This window comes from Perca flavescens, chromosome 24 (genome assembly GCF_004354835.1).
Source record: "Perca flavescens isolate YP-PL-M2 chromosome 24, PFLA_1.0, whole genome shotgun sequence".
Lineage (NCBI taxonomy): Eukaryota > Metazoa > Chordata > Actinopteri > Perciformes > Percidae > Perca > Perca flavescens.
Window position 1 is genome coordinate 8346666 of NC_041354.1, and position 16892 is coordinate 8363557.

At 39.7% G+C, this 16892-nt stretch overlaps 1 protein-coding gene across 11 annotated transcripts; it reads right to left on the bottom strand.

The window, feature by feature from the left end:
- Positions 1-1917: 1917 nt before the first annotated feature.
- LOC114550885 (phosphoribosylformylglycinamidine cyclo-ligase-like) lies at positions 1918-16652 on the bottom strand. Of its 11 annotated transcripts, none has more exons than XR_003691772.1 (9): positions 16318-16652; positions 11302-12691; positions 10935-11054; positions 6053-6290; positions 5197-5285; positions 5001-5045; positions 4103-4603; positions 2938-2971; positions 1918-2706 (listed from the first exon to the last, which is right to left on the bottom strand). XR_003691772.1 is itself a non-coding variant. In XM_028571847.1 (9 exons), exons 5-9 carry the CDS (start codon positions 5007-5009, stop codon positions 2668-2670), a joined length of 261 nt encoding a protein of 86 aa, XP_028427648.1. In that variant the 5' UTR covers positions 5010-5045; positions 5197-5285; positions 6053-6290; positions 11302-12691; positions 16318-16651; the 3' UTR covers positions 1918-2667. The 11 variants fall into 11 exon arrangements, 3 of the variants coding, with proteins under 3 accessions (XP_028427648.1, XP_028427647.1, XP_028427646.1); XR_003691770.1 differs by lacking the exon at positions 10935-11054 and having other exon boundaries at positions 11302-11471; positions 12530-12691; positions 16318-16635; XM_028571847.1 differs by lacking the exon at positions 10935-11054 and having other exon boundaries at positions 4103-4174; positions 4497-4603; positions 16318-16651.
- Between the last annotated feature and the right edge of the window lie 240 nt (positions 16653-16892).

A 16892-nucleotide genomic window follows, 5' to 3' on the forward strand; every position in this document is an offset into this window, starting at 1 on the left:
CTAAGGTGAAGGTTAAACTCTCATGAAGACTGGAGGTTGAGGGTTCCATCCCTCTGTGGTGCTGTCTAAAATCTAAAACTGGAAGGAGAAAAAGCTAACTTGCATTACCTTGACCACTACAGTGAAAACTCATAGTGAATTAAACATGTGTGTGAGAGTTGGGTAAATACCGCCAATCACCTTTCGGCTGCTCATACATGATCACTGCGACTAGTGAGTTACTTTATTTATCTAGAATCTAGGAATAGTAACTGTAGTTAGGGGTCCACACAAAACAAACGTTTGACACAAGTAACCAATGGACAATAATGACTTTTTTCTACATACTATACTATGACTTTTTCATCACTTTTTTCTACATACTACACAATATTTATTTTTTTACTTTTTTCTACATACTATGACTTTTTAATCACGTTTTAGACATACTATGGCTTTTTTTAATTTTTTTCAACATACTATGTCTTTTTTTATCACGTTTTCAACATACTATGGCTTTTCATCACTTTTACTCTGGCACTGGCTCACACCCAGACCTCACAGTCACTTATTTAGATCTACCAACATGGCATGTCCTGAATTATTCCACTAATCACAATGCCAGAACACCTAATATGTGAAATTAGTTACAGACCAAACATGGGTTAATTAACCACTGCAGAAACTATCAATATATCCACAAATCTTTAAATCACTAGGTAAATGATTTGCCATTGCTAAGATTATTAAACTGCTGCTGAACGTATTACACAGCAGAGATTAATTACTGTAACAAACCATATTGAAGGTTTTGTAAGGTTGTGTAGTCTGTACAGTAGGCCTATGTTATCATACAGCAAGGGAAACAAGCGACAATCATTGGCCATTTAACTACAAGCTACTTTGTGATATAAATACATTCATTTATGAAAACAATGTTACACTACTTATGAGTATTGTCTTTAGCTGTTGTCGTAGCCTATATGATGCCAAACTACACGTTTTATGTCATATTTCATATCTCCAGATACAGTGCAGAGACTTACTTTTTGGTTTAGAAGAGGGAGAGTGCACCGTTTTAACGAAGTCCTCAATGCCATTGTAGGCCATCCAGAAGCTTTTTCATCTATCATGGAATAGCATTACGTTGTCTTTGTAAAATAAATAATTATGAATCAACCTAGCCTTGGTCTGTGTTTTTAGCCTGACAGCTAACAGCTTGGCAGAAGACTTCAGTGCAATCGTAGCCCTTCCAGAAGTTTAGTAATCCGGCGTGGGACTTCTGTGACTTTTCGGAGACTTTGCACAATAATTTCATAAAGATAAATCCACGACTGAACGGTTATTGAGTCACCTTTTGTATGAAAAGCTATCTTTTCTTTTATCCGTGGCCTCCGCCATCTTGCTGCTGACTGTTTTGACTGATGGCTTCGTTGACCAATCACATGAAGTTTAGGTCAGGAGACAGGGAGCTTGCTCAGCCAATAAATAACCTGATACAAGCAGGACAGAAAATGCACTGGATATAACTTTTTCAGGATAAAAGTGTATGGATCTCTCTGGGAAAAAATCTAAATAGTTTTATATTTGTATTAGTAACCGGGTTATTTTTGTTTCCTCTGATTGCTCCAAGTTGTTCTCTATGTGATAATACTTTGTGGGATTCTATTTTTGCTATTAGTATTTTTTTTTTCAGTTTTTATGTAATAATCATCCCTGAGGCATACATATCCTTATGCCTAATTGCGCATAACAGGGTTGAGGTTATACAAGCATTAATAATGCAACAATAATTGCAAGTATGGTTTTGAATAGAAACCCCTTTTATTACAGATACACCATTCAAATAAAACTCTTATTCTTTATTTATAAAAGGACAACACACATTAATCAACATTTCTGTAAATGTGCCAGTGTTACCCAACTGTAGTCCTTTTGGCCAGATGATTTTAGACCAGAGCAGCAGGAAGCCCCAAGACATTAGTACAGGTGAAACTATACAGACAGAAGTCAACTCTGAACAATCCATACACACACTGTCTAAAAACAGACACACCATTTTTGATAAAACATTGATAAACAGTGGCACAAATTATAAAGACAGAAAAAGTAAGGCAAGGTACACACACACACTCCTGGACTGGCTTTGTCAGTTACTAACATCACAAGGGTCTTGTGTGGCACTCTGGCCCCCAGGAACCCCGGTGTTACAGAAGACAAAACATTGGCAGATGCTGAGGTAAACCACATTTATGTTTGAGTAGATTAAAAGCAATGCTTTCTTTATGGCTTACAGAAGAATTCCCCTCTTTTACAAGAAAATTTAATTACACAGTCTTTGGTATAAAAAAAAAAAAAAAAAAGTAGTTGAAAACATTGGCCATTCACTGAGGGAAGAAACAAAGTGTGTATGTAGAAAGCTCAAGTCATCCCTGGATCATTCAGAAGGATCAATTGGAATTTCAACATGACCACCAGGGGGGCAGAACATCACACAACCCACATAGTGCAAAGCAAGAGAGTAAGAAGTCTTGCCATCCAAAAGGAGCGGTACAGGAAGAAGATTGAAATTAGCATGAATTGGAAGATGGAGAGCTCATTCAGAGTCCAGAGAGAAAGTTAATCAGTTGATCCAGTGTTTGGCACCTTATTGCGAGGGTGATGGGTTCTCAGAGGAAGGCCAGCTTCTTAGAGCATGAATGACTGAGTGTGTTTGAAATCCTGGGGCTGAGGTACACGAGAAAAAAGAAAAGCATTATCATTGCATTGTTTCCTTGTGATAGTTTCAGAATGATGGCTCTCGGGGCGACGGTGGTGGGATTTCAATCAAAAACACAGCAACATTCATTAGGTAAATATGAACAGCTCTTTGCTCATGCCCTCCACTCAGAGCTTAACACAAGAGGGAAAGGAAGGGGGGGGTAAAGGAGGAAGAGGACAAGGGAAAACAAAAAACACTTCTTGGGGCGGAGGGATGTAGTTGACATTGGATCTAAAAGACAAAGACATTGGTAAGCACAGTGGACAGTTTGACACAGTCCTAAAGAAGAGAAGAAAGTGGAGGCAGACAGCTGGATCCTGAGTCAGATCTTGCCCTGTAGAAATAATGCACATCATACACGGCAACCCTCCCACTGGGTAAAAAGGAAAGTCAGACTCAGAACTCTCAGTGGCTAAACAGGGTTATATTAAACTGAGGGGAGGACTGTGAAAGGAAAGTGTAGTTCAGCGTTTGTGACAGGGCATTTGATTAACAGTCGACATGCACTCAGTCGCCAGTTTATTAGGTACACCTAGCAAAAACTCATGCAGTCTAATACAACAGTCCTGTAATAAATCAGACTTTTCATGAAGGCTCAAATGTTTTACAGAGGTGTTGATTTTACTCATTTTGGAGGATGCCGTTTCTGGTGCTGTTGAAATGGTTGGCATTATACAGAGAGGTCTTTCTGTTATTTAGCCTACCTTTTAATAATACAAAATAATAGAAACACCTGTCAGTATACAGGTCAACATCATCACAAACTGCAGCCTCTAAATGTCGAATCAACTACAGTACTTTCCAAAACATTCAACAAAAACATTCTAACCTTCATGAAGGTAGGGTTTATTGCAGGACTGTTGCAAAAGACCACATTCATGTTAACTAGATGGACCTAATAAAGTGATGCGACTGGATGTACATGCAAAGGTACACAGAATGTATGTATCTACAGTTTATGGAAGCAAGAAGCGGCCAAAATAATTTGAATCGTATGCACAATTGAAAACCTAACTGTAAAAATGTGACTACTGAATATTTAAAGAAATAGTTGACGTTTTGATAAAACTGCTTGGGCTACTGTCCTGTCAGGCAACCAGCAGAGACTCCAAGAAGTCACTGCACTTTAAATATATATCAAGATAACTGACTGAAAAAAATGGAACCTGATCAGACAGGATCGCTTATAATTAGTACCTTGATGTTTGATAATGATATTTGCCAATATATCAAAGTATTCTTTTAAGTAGGCTATTCATTCATTCAATGTCCCAATTAGTTCTTTAGTTGTGTGTAAGATTCACATTCTAATGGATCTTCATTTCTTCCATATCTGTCTGTTGGCCTAAGAGTCACACTCACGTGTCCTCCGTTCTGTGCAGGGTTTGGCTGCTGATGTGGGCTGCACCATGACACTGGGAGATCCAAAATGACCTGCAGGGGTCAGCATGATGGCTTTAAGAAGGGTTAACAAGAGGGGGTCATTTTGGAGTCGCACTACACACCATGCTTTAATGGGTGGGGGGTTTATTAGTATGAAGTTTGATGTGTAAGGTGCCGTCTTAACCCTAGTTGTGTAAAAAATAATATATATACACATGACCAAAGACAACAGACTGCACCTCCATTAGAAAGACACAGGCTGTTAATGATGAGGTGTCCTGTACGGTTTTGGTCAGTCCTGGTTTGGGTGCATGAGGAGTAAAAAATAAATAACAGAGAGGGAAGGGCAGTCAGCAATTCATCATGCACATACCTGAAGAGCAGCCCCAGGGCCACAGTGTCTCCATAGTCATGGGACACCAGAGTCACTCGCTGGTTGCTCAGACCCAAGTGAGCCACCAGGGCCTCCACCACACTAGCCTGCTCGAAGATGGAGTATAGAGATGTTGTGTATAGGCACGAAGAAAGGACATTTTTTGCAGGTTTTATTCCAAGTATAAATGGGACTGCTGGCATTAATGATGATATGGGACGATGTGTGGTGACAGAAAAAAAAACAAAGATTATGTGTGATTTATGTCTCTAAAAAGTTACATTTGAAGCTAAGATGACTCACCAATTAATCAACTACTTAAGTGACAATTAAGTTAAATTAATCATAACTTGAAAGGATAATGAAAACATTAACTATTGTCAGCCATAGTCACAGTTGGATACCATTACAACACTCTTGACAACCCATGGGGGTATTTAACAATACTAGTGAGCATTGAGTGTGCATGTAGACGGCCAACAGCCGGATGCAGATCAAACCCACCACTCTCATCTTGAGCTCAGCGGTAGGGGAGGCTCATTCCTGCCTCTAAAAAAAAGACAACAATGAAGGGAAAGATAGGTTTAAGTGAATAGAACTTCCTACAGGTGAGAGGCAGGATCAGCAGCTGTTACTCCTGAGAGAAAGCATGTCCTACTCATAGACTGTTAATATTAATATATACAGTCTATGGTCCTACCTCAGAGCTTCAGCTCAGAGAAGATGTCCCTTCAGCTCGTCTGGAGAAAGTTCTTCTTCTTCCAGATGGCATCCACTGAGGCTGCATAGCTGCAGGTATGAGACGAATAGAAGCACTGCAGTCGCGACACAGCTGACAGTCAAAGTAAAAATCATACAACGATAAACTGTTATGTAATGTATAGTTATATTTATAGTTTGACTCAATATTGTGGTTGTATTCAAAGAAAAGGGTTATATTGCTTTTAAAGCAAAGGCAGTGTATATTTAAACTAATTTCACAAACACACACACACACACACAATATTAAGCTTTGTATAGATACATACAGTAGACCTTGTAAAAATGAGACCAAATGTGCCCAAATCAACCCCCGTTGATTTTTAGCAGCATCTTTGGCTAGGGAAAACACCTGATTAGTTTATTAAAAAAAAAAAAAAAAAAAAAAAAAAAAGTGTAACTGATTTCCACAATGCAAATGCAGCTTCATCCTGAGATTTGAACTGTAATAGGTCAGAAATTTGTGAAAAATGCATGAATGTCACAATGTCTGCGTTTTGTTTTTTTACAGTCCACAACCTAAATATATTCAGTTTACTAGGATATAAAAACAAAGTCCTCACATTTGGGTTAGGGATACAAGAGGTTAAATAATTATTCTTTACCACCAAATTTCATGGCTGGATTATTTCTCAGCACAAACAGACATGATGGCAAAGGGAATGTCAGGAAGCACCAGGGCTCAGAGAAAATGTACCAGTAAAACTGCTACCAATTGTTTGGTAAAGTCTAAACGCGGTACCACATAAAACTAAAAGTACACTCCGGTCCATCTTGTGACTGAAAAGATGACTTACCGACAGTCTGTCCCAACTTGCCAAAAGGGAGCAGGGGAGCTGTAGCTCTGGTTGGCCCTCTCCAGGAGTTTGCAGACCAGGCTGCAGCAGTTGCTGGGGACCCCAGAGGAGACCGGTCCTATCAGGAGGTCCCCCTTGGCGATGTGCCCGAGCCTGGGCTCCACTGCTTCTACACAGAAGTCAGCCAGGTCGTACTTTCCTGGAGCGTAGACGCCCGGCCTTTCTGTGGCCTTGCCACCTAGACATGGACATAAAAGGATGGAGAGGAGTCAAGACCCAGTCCACTCAGCTCTACCTTCCTGAACCACAGCTGGTAACAGAGGATGATAGACACCCCAAAATATGACTATTTATCTCGTACATCATCATGCTTAAACAGAACATATGGGAATCTGCTCCCAATTGGTGGGCCACTCAGTGGAGAACACAGGGACGTCCTGCACAGCGTCAGACTGGCAGACAAAAATCTCCCTGGACTCTTCCCATGTGTTGAGGGTGACTGAGTACTAACTCATGCCCACCCCCGGGAGGCACTATAGGGTCCCAGATCGTAATAAACATTCATTTGTTCCCAGTCTTGTATTGCAAGACACATTTCCGTGCCTAGAGACAAAATAAAACTGCAAACAGAAGAGTTTTATCTGAATGATATTTTACTGGAGATTTGAAAAGGTTTTGGCACCTTGATCTCTCACACACACACACACACACACACTTTTGTATGGTTATTACTTGGCCGATTTGGTATCGGTCAAAACTTAAATTTGAGTTAAGGCATTTTATTTAGTACTTTTGATTCTTATTTGTTCGACGACTCTGAATTAGGGCTGCTCGATTATGGAAAAAAAAAAAAAAAAAAAAAAAAGAAAATCACGATTATTTAACACGATTACTCATTAACATTTGGATATAATGGATGTTGAGGGTTTAATCTGTTAGTGTTCTTTATCTCACAGAAAGTCTTTGGCTCAGAATAAAATGTTTTACTACTGTAAGTCGGTTCAGCTTTACAGATAACACAACGTTACAGTTAATGAACAGTTCCACAGACATAACACAATGTGCATCTCACATCACATGTACGATACAACTTTGTCAGCCAAAGGCTGAAATTCTTTGTACATCCCTGGGTAGCTTGTTTAAGATGAGCACGTAGACATACATCCAAAAACAGTAAATGACATCTTAATGAGGACATACACACACATCCAAACATTCATGAGATTAATAACACCAATAAACATACATGAGACATTACCACAGATGACAAACTCCAAAAAAAGGAAACCGAGAAAACATAACAGTACATGACAAACATACACACAGACAAAGCCTTTGAGATGTATATCCCCGAAATAAATATTGCACTGAGTTTAATGTAACCGGTTTAGCAATAGGATAGATTGATGTATGAAGGAGTTTTTAAGTCTAATACAATTCAAAGAATGAACTCTAAAGCATCTGTTTGAAGGCAGAAGCTGATATTCACTGTGCAAGACATGTAAAGAGTCATTTGAAATAATTTTGGCTAGTCTAAGCATGCTGTTATTGTGAGCCTCCTGAAAGGAGTGCACTACAGGTAGTCCTATAATCTTTGCGCAAATTTTAATCTGATTAAATAGCTTTGTTTTATTTTTAACTGAGAGGCTACTTAGCCAAGCAGTACTACAGTAAAGCATCATACTCTGAATTACTGATGTGAAAAACAGAGATGATTTGACTGCTAGCGCCAAAAGATCTCAATCTACGAAGAAAATAAACACGCTGTTGTATTTTTTTGCAGATAAAATCTATATGAGAATTCCATGAGAGATTGTAGTCTATCATGACACCCAAATATTTATAGACCGAGACTTGAATAATTCACTCACTATGACCAGTACTACAGTCATTACTAAACATTGTGCCAAAATATCAATGTCGCCCAGTGTCTCTATCACTCCGATGTTGCAGTCAGTGGGCTTATTTGCTAGCTAACCTTAGGAAAAATCCAGCACATAGACTGTACCGTAGAGTAACGTACATGAAACAGGAGATATAACGTCACTGCTCATTTACACACAGTTTAACAACAAAACTAAATGCTGAGAGAACATTGTTTTTTCATGTTCGTTTTGAGCAGTATGCCTATGCACCCCCACTAAGTTGGAAAAAGTTTTGAACAGTAGCTGAATACAGTCGGGGGAATACAACGTCTACCACAGCGGGAGGGGTGGGGGGGGCAAAGGCAGAGGGGCCGCAGGGTTAGCTAATGTTAGCCGTTCCCAGACAACGGAGTTGGTTTTTCCTTTTTTGCTCACCAAACCCAAACGCTGCTGCCTTCTTTACTCGTGCTGAGTTTTTAAATTCCAACGGATGATATGCACACGACTTGCCCATTGACATATGACTTGCCTCCCTGACTGGCTTCGGGAGGGGCGTGTGCGCGAACGGGTATAAATTAGCAGCAGGTTTGATATTCGCAGGATATTCGTTGTCGACCTACCCGTAGACAGTATCTAAGGACCTACCCCATTCAGTGTCTTCAATAAAATTCCACTACATTACTAGTGTAGTATGTTGAGGACAGTTTAGGACACTGTATCAAAAAAAAAAAGATTTACGAGCAGAAACAGCACTTCAATCTACATTCTGGCTGTGGGCTAAATTAGGGACCGTCTACAAATTACATTGTTGAGGTTGGTGACAGACTACTGGGATTTTTCAGGAAAGAAATTAACAAAATCCTATAAAAAGACATTTTCTCATTCTGATTGCTGTAGTAGTTGCCAATGGCAGGTTACTACAGGTCATTTCTTTCGCATAGGTCACCTTATAGTGAAACAGTATGCAATTAAAAGATTACAATTATCACCAAAAATCAACCAAAAGACATTTTGTCACTTATTGCTGTAGTAGCTACCAATGGAAAGCCTTTAATTACTACAAGTCATATTTTTCTCATGTCACATGATAGTTAAACAGTATGAAATTAAGTTTAAAATATTCACCTGTGATGGCCTAAGCCACACAGGTTAAACAGCCAGCAATGGTAATATAATACACCCTTTCAGCCCATGCTTTTTGGTACACGTTAATTCAGTCACACTTTAAATAATTAACATTCAAACAAACCCATTACATTGTTTGGTTAATTAATAATCCATTTATTTCCTGTAGCTTTATAGGTTTTAAATAGAATACACTTTTCTACATTGCAAGGTTTTGTTATATTAATCATTATTTTGTCTTTGTTACCATGCTGGTGGAGAGGTCCTTCCTGATGCAGAAAAGGCATGGCCAAGGGTGAAGGACTGTTCTATACTATGGCCTGCACCATTAGATGCCATGCTGGAGGGAGGGGGGGGGGGTTGGGGTTTAATTTGTATTAGTTTCAATTATGTCTATTTTAGTTTTCCCTTGGGTGGTTATTTGGTTTGGCACAGTTAGTATATACGTTCCCTGTTGTCTCATTCTAGGAGGGCAGGTTTTGATGTGCACATGTATTTTTTGTTAGTTATTTTTGGTTTGAGTTATATTGAGTTTACCCATTTTATTGGTTTATATATTAAGTTATTGGTCTTATATTGTTTTGTGCATTTTTTGGGTAAATAAAAACCCACTTTTTTCCAACAAACCGTTATCCTAATTGTCTAACTGCTTGAACCATGACATCAAAAAAAAAAAAAAAAACCCTAGTTACTACAGGTCAAATGTGTCTCATGTCACAATATAGTGAAATTGGATGGAATTAAAGGTTTAAAATTATCACCGAAAATCTACCATATGTCACTATAATGTGACATGAGAATAATCTGACCTGTAGTAACTAGCAATCCACCATTGGCAACTACTACAGCAATCAGAATGACAAAATGTATTTTGGTTGATTTTTGGTGAATATTTTAATTCCATCCTGTTTTACTATCATGTGACATGAGAAAAATATGACCTGTAGTAAGTAAAGGCTTACGATTGGCAGCTACTACAGAAATCAGAATAATAAAATGTCTTTTCATAGGATTTTGTTGATTTCTTTCCTGAAAAATCCCAGTAGTGTGTCACCAACCTGAGCAATGTCATTTGTAGACGGTCCCTAACTCAGCCCACAGCCAGAACGTAGATTGAAGTGCGGTTTTTGCTCGTAAATTGGTAGAGACAAGAAATACCAGTGTGATTTTTTTTGATACAGTGTCCTAAACTGTCCTCAACATACTACACTAGTAATGTAGTGGAATTTTATTGAAGACACTGAATGGGGGTAGGTTGAAAACGAATATCAAACCTGCTGCTAACTTATACCCGCTATGTGCGCATGCGTTCTTGCAAAACAGAATATGGCAAAATAATAGTTTCTCCATTATACTATTTTGGTGATCTTTGGGAGCGAAATTCAATTAATTGCACAGCCCTACTCTGAAATTATATATTTGCAATGATAAAAAAAAAAAAAAAAAAAAAAAAAAGACTAGTGGCAAACAGTGGCTATGAAGACCGACAGATATTCCATTCTCCAAAAAGTTTGATTTTGGTCCCCACTCCGTCTAACCCAGGATCGGGTCGACAAAACCTGCTGCCCTCAGGTAAAACAGCCCAGCAAAGCCTCCCAGTCCTGCATTAGACCCTGGAAAAAAAATAAATGAGTTGCAGCTATGGTTAGGCCCTGCTCCATCCATTCTTTATAATGTGGCTGTGTTTGTATTAAGGTAGGACTCCTCTTTAGACTTGTGACTGGGAAAAGCAGCAGATGAACACGTGCTCACCGTTTTATAAAAAGGTAGAGTCCAAAATAAGACGTTTGGGACTGAATGATGGGCGCATAATCATGTATTTTTATATCGATCTATATATTTCTTTTTAATTTAAAGAATTTACTGTCAGCTTTCACTGATCAGAGCATCACCTTCACATCATGACTTCTGCAGGACGAAACCATGCTGCTGCAGCAAGGCCATTCAGAGTTGGTAAACGCAACATGAAAAGGCCCCATATCTTCCCCGTCTCCGAAATAGCCACAAACAGTCTGTTGTAGGAATGTCAAAAGAACGTATTTATTTCACATAACCAATGACATAAAGCTAACTTATACAAGACTTCAGGGTAGCCTACCATCAAAATAACAAACAATCCTGTCTAGGAGATACAGTAACCTAACAAACAATGCAAAAAAAAATGATAAAAGACTTACCTCCCTAATTAATTAACCAGGAGAAAACAAGAGTAACACACCTGGCAGTCCACCATTATTAAACAAAAGAAACAGCGCTTACCTAACGCAAATCAATAGTGTGGCCATTTGCGGAGGAAGAGGAATACATCATGCTGCCCACAAACAAGCGCCATCTTGGCTCCTTATAACAGGTGGTTTCCCCAGCTGCAGCCAATCACAGGTTCGGGCCTGAAACCTCTCCACCAATCCTCTTACGGCTATGGCACACACCTATTTGCATTTGAAATTGAACACAACAGAAAAAACACAGGGCACACACAGCAGACCAAAGAAACAATATGACCACAGTCCTAACAGTTAGAGCTTTTCAACAGTGTGACAAATCCCCTACTGATTCTACAGAGACACAACTCATTACATTACAATTATTTAGCTGATGCTTCTATCCAAAACAACTTACAATAACTGCATTCAGCCATGTGCATACAACCCAAAAATTGCAAAAATCATGTAAGTACATCAAATTTATCAAATATGCTGAACTGCTTCAAGTGCTACATTTAGAGACAATAAGATATAAAGAAATTGTTTAGTTTTTTAGTAAGACAAAATGAGACTCTAGAAATCTGATTGCTCAGCAGTGTGGGCATAGCATACAGTCTCAATAAGAGCATCACTTAACAACAAACACATAAGAAAAGGGTAATATACCGTACATACATCTGTCCAAACACTGACAGACCTCAGCCAGGATTAGAGCTGCGAAGACGACTACTACTCGGCAGCTATGTTGATAATCGAGTCATCGGTTTGAGTCATTTTTTATGGAAAAAAGGTCAGAATTCTCTGATTCCAGCTTCTTAAATGTAAATGTGTTCTAGTTTCTTCACTCCTCTTTGACAGTAAACTGAATATCTTTGAATTGTGGACAAAAGAGATTTGAGAACGTTGTCTTGGGCTTTGGAAAACACTGATCGACTACTTCACCATTTTCTGACATTTTATAGACCAAACAACCAATTGATTAATCGAGGAAAATAATTGACAAACATTGCATCATGCGTCAACTATTGCCCTTAAACACTTTGCAAGTAGGGATAGTTTTTCACAGCTCTAAACCGACTTGCTCAAAAGTATTATTGTATTGTATTATTAATAATAATAATAATAATAATAATAATATTATTATAATAATACTACTATAGCTAAACACAAGCAGCACACACATATACAGACATACACACTCTCTCCATCACCAATCTGACACCTACAAAAAAAGTTAAGAGTGTAAATTAAACAGCTGCTAGACAGGCTACATAGTAACACACCGGTGGTTTGGGCTCCGTCTCTCTGTCCTGACAGCTTCAGTAAATACATCTCGGCTCAGCGAGGATTCGCTTGATGCCTTTGTTTCATTTATATTGTCAGGAGCCGGCGCTGACCCGTTTCTCTTCTTCCTCCTGCTCCCAGGTGTTGGGAAACGCTGTTACCTGGGAAATACCAGCCTGAATTAAACCACATGAAATAAAACTGCTGATTATCCCTCCTGATAATCGCTGTGTTCATAATGTGAATTAAACATTTCATGCTGAATCATCTCCCACGATGCACACTTATTTCCCATCTTTGTCTTAACTTGAGGCTCAAGGCTCGGCTTAAGCCGTTGTTGTCATATAGCAACCGAGCGTCTCTAGCCAATTTCAGCTGCACAAGCTACAAAATAACTAATCAGGCGGTATTTAACTCCTAATAAGACTGTAGCAACATGCCTATAGGTAGCAGTATACAGTGCAATGTGTACCACTTCTTCATTTGGTTACAACAAAGACAAAAGTGCTTAAAATTGTAGGAAACCACAATGTTTACTACGTGTGATGCACGACGTAGCCATCTTTGAAAGTGAACTCGGGGTAAACTGAGTTCAGACGACTTGACAAGTCGTATATACGACCTAGGTGGCGTTCTTTTTGAAACTTCCGGTTCGTAACTCCGGAAAACAACTCGTAAATCGACTTCGGTGGACAAAAAGAACGCACCATAAGGATGCCCCCTGGGCGCCTCCCATAGGGAGGTGTTCCAGGCACGTCCAGCTGGGAGGAGGCCTCGGGGAAGACCCAGGACTAGGTGGAGGGATTATATCTCCAACCTGGCCTGGGAACGCCTCGGGATCCCCCAGTCAGAGCTGGTTAATGTTGCTCGGGAAAGGGAAGTTTGGGGTCCCCTGCTGGAGCTGCTCCCCCCGTGACCAGACACCGGATAAGCAGGCAAAGATGGATGGATGTAGACAGCATGCGCATATAGCCTCGTGAGACCGTCCTGATCTCGCAAGCTCCAGTTTTCCACTCGCAGATCAGTCTGGCATCTTGAGGCAGAGAAAATTTGGAGCCGTTAGCCAAACGACCGGGCCAATCAGCGTTGGTTTTGAGGTGGGTTAGGTGGTGATAGACCGATGGTTTATCCAATCAGCTAACCAGTATTATCAGCCAGCGGTAGCCCTAATTCTGTTAGCCGCTCGCTAATGCTTTTTTTCTCTTGGATCCTTCTTTTGGAATATGGTCCGGGAACCTGAAATGGTGCTTTTTATTCCTAAATTCTCGTTACACAAATGGCAAATATCCTTTACCGACATGTTGCTTGCATGCTGAGTTTACGAGCTATGCTTTGCCTGCAGCAGCAGGGGCGGGCTTGTGGTTGTATTTTCATACGCTTCGTGGATCTGATTGGTTGATTTGGCCTGTCTATCACCAACATAGGTGATAGACAGATGGTTCATCCAATCAAATAACCAGTATTCCGCCCCTTCCCAAAAGTTCTCCAACGGAAAGTTCCCAGATGGATATGCCGAGCAAATGCGAAGCAATCCATCTGGCGGAGTCAGGTTAATGTGCATATGCTCAATTAAAAACAATCGTACATTAAAATTGTTGTTGGTTAATGTTCGGTCAATTAACTAGCTATTTCTGCACTAATTATTCATGTTGACAATACACAACATTTAGATGGTCAAATGACCACTTGACATTTTTGGACTTATTCACTGCAAGCTCTTCATTCTTCCCTCAAGACAACTATTTCTGCATTGTTAAAAGTCAGGTTTCAAAGTCTAAAAGTTACCAATTTTGCTGCTTATGACAATCACCAAATGCTGAGTACAGCTTCAGAGCTTGTTCTCTTAGGGCTTTTCTTTCCTGTGGATGCCTCCTTTCTAGGCAGCAATAGACATTTAAGTTTAGCTTTGAGTATTAGCAATGCAATCTTCTAAGCATTTGCATTAACAGCTTTTTTCCCTCTTTGCTACTGAATCTAACACCTGCTAAACTTGTCTCAGATTACTGCAGTTTCCTTTTGGTGCAGGATCTCATACACAAACAACACAGGATCTCATACACAAACAACACAGGATCTCATACACAAATAACACAGGATCTCATACACAAACAACACAGGATATCATACACAAACAACACAGGATCTCATACACAAACAACACAGGATATCATACACAAACAACACAGGATCTCAAACAACACAGGATCTCATACACAAACAACACAGGATATCATACACAAACACAGGATCTCAAACAACACAGGATCTCATACACAAACAACACAGGATCTCATACACAAACACAGGATGTCATACACAAACAACACAGGATCTCATACACAAACAGAACTCATACACAAACAGGATCTGATACACAAACAGGATCCGATACACAAACAACACAGGATCTCATACACAAACACAGGATCTCATACACAAACAACACAGGATCTCATACACAAACAACACAGCCAGCCAACATCTCAGATTACAGACTGATTTTATGTAAAGCCAACTCATACTTCCCACGAAATTCGGACTTCCTACACTGGCACCACTCTCTCTAACCTATAAATGCATTGCATTGTAACATAGAATACTGGATTCAAAAGACAATTGAAGTGCAACTGTATTGAAAGCCTATTAAGTCTCAAATGCAATCAATGCTTTTTTTTAAATTGTTTTTTTTCTCACAATTTTCTCCACATGATTCCCTGCCATGATAGTTCTCACACTGTAATTAACATGTGATGTATTAGAATGGATTGGTCATCATCAATAAAAGGACGCCAGAAAATGTCTGACCATTACTAGTAGTTATAATGCTTCCATCAGGCCTATATATACCTGTCAATAAAATAAACGTTATTAGAATTAGTTAATAATTGCTTAGCCTTATAAACACAAACAGTATTAAACAACGTAGTGTGGAGTGCGATAAGTGAGGAGACAAGAGACGGAGATGCGTTGAGTCAGCTTTACTCTCCACTTCAATACGTATATAACACTGTACAACGAGTGAGAACAACAGCGGCCACGCCACGTTAAAACCGGAACCTCAAAACATAACACCTCTCCCTTAAAGGTACAGTCCCTTGGTGAATGTCTCTTTCAGTGTTACTTGTGGGTCACCACAGTAGCCTATATAAACTACGCTATATGACCTTCCTCTCATCCAAATGGCCCCAACGTCCGCATATAGTGCCAATTTGATGTATCCATAAAATTAAGAAAATATAATTTATCATGATGTTGAAGAGTAGCCTACAGGGCTAATTGCACTCACCTGGGGAATACCATTGCCTACATCTAAATCCATAGACACCTCTGATCCAACCTTAACTCAAAATCCACGCCCCCTAGTTATTGTTACTACGCCTGTCAAACAATTGAGAACCAGACACATAGCCATGGCTGGGTTGAGCTCCATACCTATTGTTATAAGTGATTGGTTTTGGAGTAATGCAGCAGACATATCCTCCAGGGCACGACAGAAAAGGCTGCAATATGCAGTGGAGGGATATGTTCAATGACCGTCAACCTCTTGCTAAATTATCTGTGTCGATAGCAACATGTGCTTGACAGGCTAACAGCTATCAGGCTGCCTGAATTTCCTACGGAATAATAAAGTATCTAATGTTCTAACTTTACTACTTTCGATAATAATGCAATATAAAACCACAACTGTTAACTTAAGTCCAGTTTTACAGATTGTAACTGTTATGTACTTAGCTACTTAAACTACTTATTGATAATTGATATAAGTTAGCTCGCTAGCTTTACTTACCTTGGAGCAGACATATGTAGCTATGCTTATTAATCTTCGAGGCATTTAGCTGTGAGTGAGGTCTCCCACACTGCTTAATCCATTGTCGGCATCTTTCCGCTTGGGTCTTGGGCTTTGGAAAGGCGGAAAAAACGGCCCCTCCCTCTAAACTTTTGGGGTACCTGGTGTCAAATTTGCAGGTGCCGTAGGCGCATCGTTTCACCATCTTGCTGAAATCGCAATGTTTGACAGGGGTCCTTCTCCTTAGTTACAGTTGCTGAGCTAGGATTGGACGAGGACCGTTCGAGGGCGGGGTTTTGCGAACGGTCAGTATGGGCCATACTTCTTAGTTTAATAAGCAGCCCATTCCCTCCACATGGTATCATATTAGCCTAGAAATCTAGACGCACCATGGCGGCAGCAAATGTAATTTGCAGCCAGGGTCAACATCTTGATGTGGGTCTGGCTTGTCAGGCTAGTATCATATGCCTTTTCGATGTCAAAATACACTATTGTCATCAGCTCTTTCATTTTCAATGCCCTTTCCACCTCATTAGGCTACTTACTGTGATACCCAATGCAGTTCTTCATTATGA